This window comes from Myxine glutinosa, chromosome 9 (genome assembly GCF_964187855.1).
Source record: "Myxine glutinosa chromosome 9, kmMyxGlut1.1, whole genome shotgun sequence".
Classification (NCBI taxonomy): domain Eukaryota; kingdom Metazoa; phylum Chordata; class Myxini; order Myxiniformes; family Myxinidae; genus Myxine; species Myxine glutinosa.
Window position 1 is genome coordinate 17,772,177 of NC_136269.1, and position 7,479 is coordinate 17,779,655.

Here is a 7,479-nt window from a genome sequence, read left to right on the forward strand (position 1 = left end):
CGGGGGAGTGAGACCCCAAATTGAGAAGCACCACAGTTTGGTCAATGGGAATTGGTTTTTAGAACCCATAGTGTAAGTTGGCCAATGGATTGGCAGGGAAAGACCCCGGGTAATGTAAAGTTGTTAAAGTCATTTAGGAAATAGTTAGGATTGATGAACCTGTCGCACCATACGCAGCCACTTACCTGAGGTGGTGATGATGACTCCACACCTGTGTTTCTTTGTTCTGTGTTGCAGGAAATGAGAATTGCTGTTTGGATTTGTGAGACGCATCACGACGTGGATGAGACATTGGGGTGATTCCATCTCTCCCTCCTTAGGAGGGAATGATGAATTGGTGATGGCAAATTTTGATGAGAGTTGGAAATGGCAAATTTGATTGGTTAGGAGGGAGAGAAGACGAATTTGGTTTATGGGAGGAACGGGGAAGACAGTAGGGACGTTTGTTGATGTGTAAAGTAGATGTTTATAGGTAGTGTTGTGTTTTGTGGATACAGTAAGGGGTAAGGGAGGGGCAATGTAGGTTACCTGGTGGGGAGGGGGGGGCGTACGGTAGGAACGTACCTGTCTCACCTGGTTCCCATGTGCCCCTAGTGTGCATTACCTAATATTGCGTGCACTTTTGCGCCCTTACCACCTTACTCACTTGTTTTCTTTTGTCTCCCACCTCCGAGGATCTGGCTTTGGGGCAGAGAGAGAGGAGAGAGAGGTGCTGGCTCCGCAGTTGTGGGCCTGTACTTTCGCTGCTTGCTGCCTGGATCGATACACCATATGGACCGCAATTTTTGTGGCCGCCCACCATGGACCGCAGTTCTTTTGCGGGCAAGCACCACCCGTTGATGGACCTTTGGGTCAACGTGGCACCTATGCCATACAGGTGAACCACTTATAGTTGGCCCCCCTGACGGCCACAATTTAGAAATGGACGCGGTTGGCGCCTTTCTTTATTTCTAAGGAAGCCAGAAGGCCAAGTGCTCCATGAAGGCAAGACCAGCGGCAGAACATCGGCCGGCTGCGACACCACCGGTGACTATGAACACTTTATTGGTGCACCGGATGGTGCTGACTGTACATGATGGGGTGGTGCTTTTGGTGCTTGGACGGGGTGCTCTGCACATTATTAAAGGCCGTAGGGCCACAGGGCACTCGTGGGTTGGTGTATCGATGCTGGCATGCGTGCTCTCTCTCTATGCATAACATCTGCATGTGTTCCTCAAAGAACAGGTCCTGGATCGTAGTGTAAATATCAGTGTTGTATAAATGATGCTCCCTACCGGCTGTATGTTTAGTTTGAGGATTCTTTCCGCGATTCGGTTATCCTGTGGGTGTGTTTCTGTGAGGAGAAGGGTGCAACGTCGCAGGGGGGCATATTTACTCATTTGTGAACATCTGTAAAACTGTCGCACTCAGGGTTGAGTTAATAGTAGAGGGAACTACATCTGAGTGCCACACTAACGTAGGTAAAAATTTATCGGGTCGGGACGCCCCGAGGTAGAGAAGGGTGCAATGTTGCGGATATGAGATTGGCCTCCATCCATATCCGCTTGTAAATATTCCCCTATTTCCCCAATACTTCCCAACTATCCCCAATCCCCCATTCCCTAGTCCCATTTTCTGTAAACAACACTCTGTAGACCCGACCTTCCCCTATTTCCCCCATTAAATGTCGCATCCAGGTCCACCGCATCTCACGTAGACAACTATAGGACATCTTGCTAGTTATTCTTAGTCTATGTCAGTTAAGGACTCGTTTCCATTAATTCTGACTCTTCGTTGCACCAGAATGTGATTGTATGGCACCGTTAGGAAGTTTAGGACCTCCCAATACCTCCCCACAGCTCTTCCTCACGGTTCAGCAACAACAACAACAACAGCAACAACAACGGCGGCGGCGTGGGGAGTGCGCGTCCTCACTCCGGCTTGGTTAGCCGCCATTGAGCATGTGCTCGACGGGGTTACCACGTAGGGGCTCGCTGTCAGCTCCTCGTCAAGGGCGGAGCCCGGTAACCCCCCGCACCCAATAGAAGCGGCGGACCGATCCCATCTGGGGCGGAGCTAACGAGCCGAGGGCGTGTCACTCCCCGCTGAGCATGCGCAGGAAGAGGGAGGTGACGTCAGATGCGCGCTGGACTTGAAGGAAGAGAGACGCCACCTCCGAGCGCTGCAATACCTCCCCGCATCTCTGGACCGGACCGTGTTTGATTCTGCCCCTGAGCCAAGGTGCACCTTGTGCTATCGACTGCCTGTCCTTCCCTGCCATCAATCCCTGTGTAAGTCAGTCTTGTCCCGTTTGTCTGTGGTCTGTCGGGGGATAAGATAAGACTGTGACTAAGTGCCCATCTTTTCTGTGTCTTTCCCTCATTACCTTGTAATCTACCCTTCTTTTCCACCACTAATTATATCCTCCTCCGGAGGTCTTGAGAACTGTACCCCTTGTGTCATTCATTTATCCCAGTCGTTGTGTCCTTTCTAAATCATTGATTTAGCATAGCGCGACTTGGTCAACGTCGGGTGGAATCGGGGTCTAGTCGGGGAATAACTGTTAGGTCGCGGCAATACCACCGCTCGGTAAATAACATCTTAATCCGCGATCCGTAACAATATATATATATGTGTATATATATATATATATATATGTATATATATATATATATATATATATATATGTATATATATATATATATATATATATATATATATATATTTATATATATATATATATATATATATATATATATATGTATATATATATATATATATATATATGTATATATATATATATATTGTTATGGTTTTTAGAACCTTCACTTTATCAAATTTAGTATTAAAATCCCTAATAACCCCCCGTGTACATTTCCCCCTTAATTGGCTGTTAATTGAAATGAGTGCACCGTAGCTAGTCCATGTACAAGCACGTGGGCCACCATAGAACCTCTCTATAGTTATTTCTTTATTATATGTCTCAGGTAAGGCTGAGATATATATATGTATATATATATATATATTGTTATGGTTTTTAGAACCTTCACTTTATCAAATTTAGTATTAAAATCCCTAATAACCCCCCGTGTACATTTCCCCCTTAATTGGCTGTTAATTGAAATGAGTGCACCGTAGCTAGTCCATGTACAAGCACGTGGGCCACCATAGAACCTCTCTATAGTTATTTCTTTATTATATGTCTCAGGTAAGGCTGAGACTAGTCTCCACTAGTTGACCTTGCGCTGCACCAAATGAAATAAGATAGATCCCCTTTCGATGGCCCCAGAACCTCCATTGCCAACTGCATTGCCAACTGCATTGCCAACAGCATTACCAACTGCATTCAGGCTCCATTACGCACGCGGTCAGCTCGGAGAAGAAGGGCGTGGCCCGCCCATCGTCATCAAGGGTGGAGCCCCGAACGACCAACCAAAGATCGTGGGTATGGCTCAAGAGGGCGGGGTTATAAAACCCGTTGCATCAGCCCCCACCACCAGATGATTGAGGGAGCCAGATGCATGTCCAAGCTGAAATCAACCCTGCCGCGTGAAACCAGATACGTGTGCCTGCCGCGTAAAACCAGATACGTGTGCCTGCCGCCCCCTTGCTCGCTGCCAAACCGGAGCGTGGACGTTCGAGCGGGACCTCGACGTCGCGCCACTGGCCCCGGACCTTCCTGCCCGCCATCTCCTTGGACCGTGTCCCTCTGCCAGCATTCCTACCATTGCCATTTCCTCCCATTCGTGTATGTGAGTTTGTTCTGTTCGTGCTGTCTTTGGGGTATAAGTTAAGCTTGTTTTAAGGATTGCACTGTGTCTTCTTCTTCTTCTGTAAATTGCAGTACTTCGTTCTTCTTTTCTTCCTTTAGTCTTGTGTAAATAATAATAAATATTTGTTCTTCCTACCTTTGCCTTCTTCTTCATGCTCGTCCGATCGTCCCTGTCTTTTACCCATTGAACACCTGTGGCACGATTTGGCCAACGCTCAGAATCGGGTTAGTCCTTGTTAACGGCCCGAACTCCAGGTTGCTAAAAAGCGCTCGGCAATTAGTCCATCTAAAACCGGGGTTCGAGCGGTACTTGTCTCCCTGTTCTGCGGAGGGACGGATAAAGGTATTCGGGATAAACCCTGGACCCATAACCCTGATCCGTTCCATCCCGTGGGAGAGCGTTACAAGTACCAGGAGCGGAGATGGTCAGCTTAACAAGACAAGGGGCTAACCACCTCTTGCTAAGGGGAGAGCCGTCGTCCGATTCCGTAACAATATATATTTATATTTATGTATATATATTTATATATTTATGTATATATATATATATATATTTATGTATATATATATATTTATGTATATATATATATATATATATATATATATATATATATATATACGTATATTTATGTATATATATATATATATTTATTTATTTTTTTTCTTTTTATTTTTTTTATGTATATGTATATATATTTTTATGTATATGTATATATATTTTTATGTATATATATATATTTTTTTATATATGTGTATATATATATATATATATATATATATATATATGTATATATATATGTATATATATTTATGTATTTGACATTATTGGGTGTTATGTATCGATCAGTGACCAAAAAAATCTCAATTTAATCCATTTTAAATTTAAGGCTGTAACAGTGTAACATACCCAAATGTGAAAAATGTCATGGGGTGTGAATACTTTCTGAAGGCACTGCCCATCAGATTGAAACGCCATATGCCCTGCCTATAAATGCTGAAAAAGTCAGTATAAAAAGTGTTTTCTGTTAATGGAGAATAATACTGTGAGCGTTGAGCTGTTCTGTGCTTTGCAGGGCCTGTGCGTTTTTGTGGGATACACATCGACTCTATACTGCAGCGCTTCAGTAATCACGCTTGCTACCATAGCCCTTGATCGCTACCATGCCATCATCGACTGCCTGAGTTACAGCTCACAAAGCACGCTCCGCCGCACACTCGCCGCAGTTTTCTGGACTTGGCTTCAAGCGGCGCTCACATCAAGCCCACCTGTCTTCGGCTGGGGTCGTTTTGCCTATAGCCCCAGAACGTTTTGCTGTGCGGTGGACTGGAGCAGCAGCACTGGCTATGCCGGTTTCTGGGCGACAAGCTCATTTTTACTGCCAGGTGCCGTCATGTTGTTTTGTTACGTGCGCATCGTGCAGGTGGCGAGACACCACGCACGCCGGATACACCATTTGGAGGCACAGCTAAAGCATAATGGTAACTCTCACGGTCCTGATGATGAAAAGAGACCACCTGGCATGGAACCGACCTCGAATGAAACACAAAACAGCTTGGAGCTGGAGACGACTACAGGTGCGCGGAGTCGGCGGAATGACATGTTTGCACGTTACAATGCACCGGGCCGCGAGTACCATGGAGTATTTCGGATTCTACTTGTCATATTTGCCTTTTTTTCCTGTTGGTTGCCCATTGTGACTGTGAATGTCATTCAAGCGCTGCAATACACAGGGGATGATCCAGACATTGAATTGGTGCCTTCAGGCGTGGTGATGCTCGCGTCGCTCCTATCGCTCGCAAACTCGGCCGTGAACCCGCTGCTGTACGCATTGCTCAGCAAACGCTTCCGCAAAGCTCTCGGGACACTCAGACAAAGAGTGCATTCCCGCCTCAGTGTGCGTCGCGCTCCTCGTCATACCCACGCCCTCAAGAGTCCCCGTCTCGGCACCTCACCCCAGCGAGTGAGCCGTGGAACTGGCGTTTCCCCCGGGTGGCCCCAGACCAGTCAAAGCCATTCTTTCTCTGTTTTTTCCATTGCTTCAGGTGCCGAAGAGGCTCGTGAAAGTGACGAGTATTTATCTCTGCGTCTTACTGGAGCCAACCCACGATCTTTCGCTTTATCAGATCGGTTGCGCCGCACACCTGGAAAAGCGATCCCAGCACCGGCCATCCCCATGATTGGAGCAACCACACAACCCAGAGTCGATCCTCTCACGCAGACTCTAATGGAAGCACACAGCCTGCCCTGTCAACCCATGGTCACGTGAACATTGAGAGACATGAAGGAAAGGAAGCCATCAATGGGTTTCGGCCGGTATCATGGAGTCCCATTCGGATGAGTCTGCAACAGTTATCTGACATTGTAAAACTTTACAATAACAGGCAAATCTGAAAAGGATAAAGAAAGAACCACCATCAACACATCCAGCTCTGTACTGAGTGCCTCGCACATCCTTTACTAGACCCAAGAAGTCTGGAAGTTCATTGAAAATCTATTAGTCCCTAATTTTACTGAACATTCCAACAATATGCTTTTTCAATGGTCTTTCTCAAGTCTAAAAAACAGTTTTCTGTTTTCAGTACAGTTCACGTTTGGAAAACAAATATGATAATTATTTCAGTGGTATTTTGGGATTTTAAGGAAATGGACCCAGTTGCATAAAACATTATTCAGGAAAGAATTGAGGATTTACTTAAATATTTCCTCAAGTTTCCCCTTAAGTTTTTCCTTCATTTATTTTTACTTGAATCGAATATTCTTGAGGATATTCCTTCAAACTTTTTGTAAACTCAAGGGAGCACTCCCCCCACCAACCCCTCCCTCCCCACCAGTCCTTAAACACCAACCTTTGAGTTTCCAAACGGTGCTCTTCATGGAAATTGGTCTTGAAAAGGACACTTATTGCCGCAGAGGGTCTGTCGCGTCATTCTGGCAGCTGTGGTCCTGCACAGCATCACTCGGAGACGTGGCCTACCAGACTTCCAGGGAGAAGAGCGAGTACCAGTGGAGGAGTACCCCGATAAGCGATGAGCCAAAATGGGGCAGCGTGACGCCAGAGGCCGATGGAACAAAACTTCCACAATTGACTTATGATTGTACATTGTGAAACACACTCTGAGCGCGCATTGACTTGGAAAAAATTTCACTCTTTCATGACGTACAGAATATTTTGCTTGTTTTGCACCCATATGTCACTTTCATAATTTCACACTTTCACCATTCTCGGAAAGTTTCCAAACATTTAATGCACATATTTAACGCATTTACAATAAAATGCACAATGAGAATCCGAGGATCAGAGGAGCACTGTTTATCTGTAAAGTATATAATGTGTTTGTTGAAAAGTTATTTCCACTATTTATTTTTCTTTTTACCCTATTCAGAGATTTATTATTTATTTATGGTTGTATGGGGGTTTTTTGTACACCAAGTCGAGGCTCGCATAACAACAAGCACATGAAACAGATAAAAACATATAATAAAGAGAGCAGCAGCACAAGAAAGGGAGAGAGAGAGAGAGAGAGAGAGAGAGAGAGAGAGAGAGAGAGAGAGAGAGAGAAAGAGACACAACAAACACAACAACAGGAGGGAACAGGGATACGGGAGATCTGTGGAAGAGAGAGCGTTGTGGTGGGGTAAACGGGACAAACAAGATGGACACTACAGGGACTTTCAGAAAAGAAAACAGGGAATTTGAAGGAGGCGGACTTGGGGTGTTTTAACGGGG

The 7,479-nt window shown here is 45.3% G+C and overlaps 1 protein-coding gene across 1 annotated transcript in view; it reads left to right on the forward strand.

Annotated features, from left to right (window-relative positions):
- The window catches only part of LOC137434748 (beta-2 adrenergic receptor-like), a 16,715-nt gene extending 9,676 nt beyond the window's left edge, over window positions 1-7,039 (forward strand). Inside the window, exon 2 of the mRNA XM_068127865.2 lies at window positions 4,825-7,039. Coding sequence (XP_067983966.2) covers window positions 4,825-6,018 — 1,194 coding nt within the window. The 3' untranslated portion in view covers window positions 6,019-7,039. The remainder of the gene's footprint in view (window positions 1-4,824) is intronic.
- The last annotated feature ends 440 nt before the right edge of the window (window positions 7,040-7,479 follow it).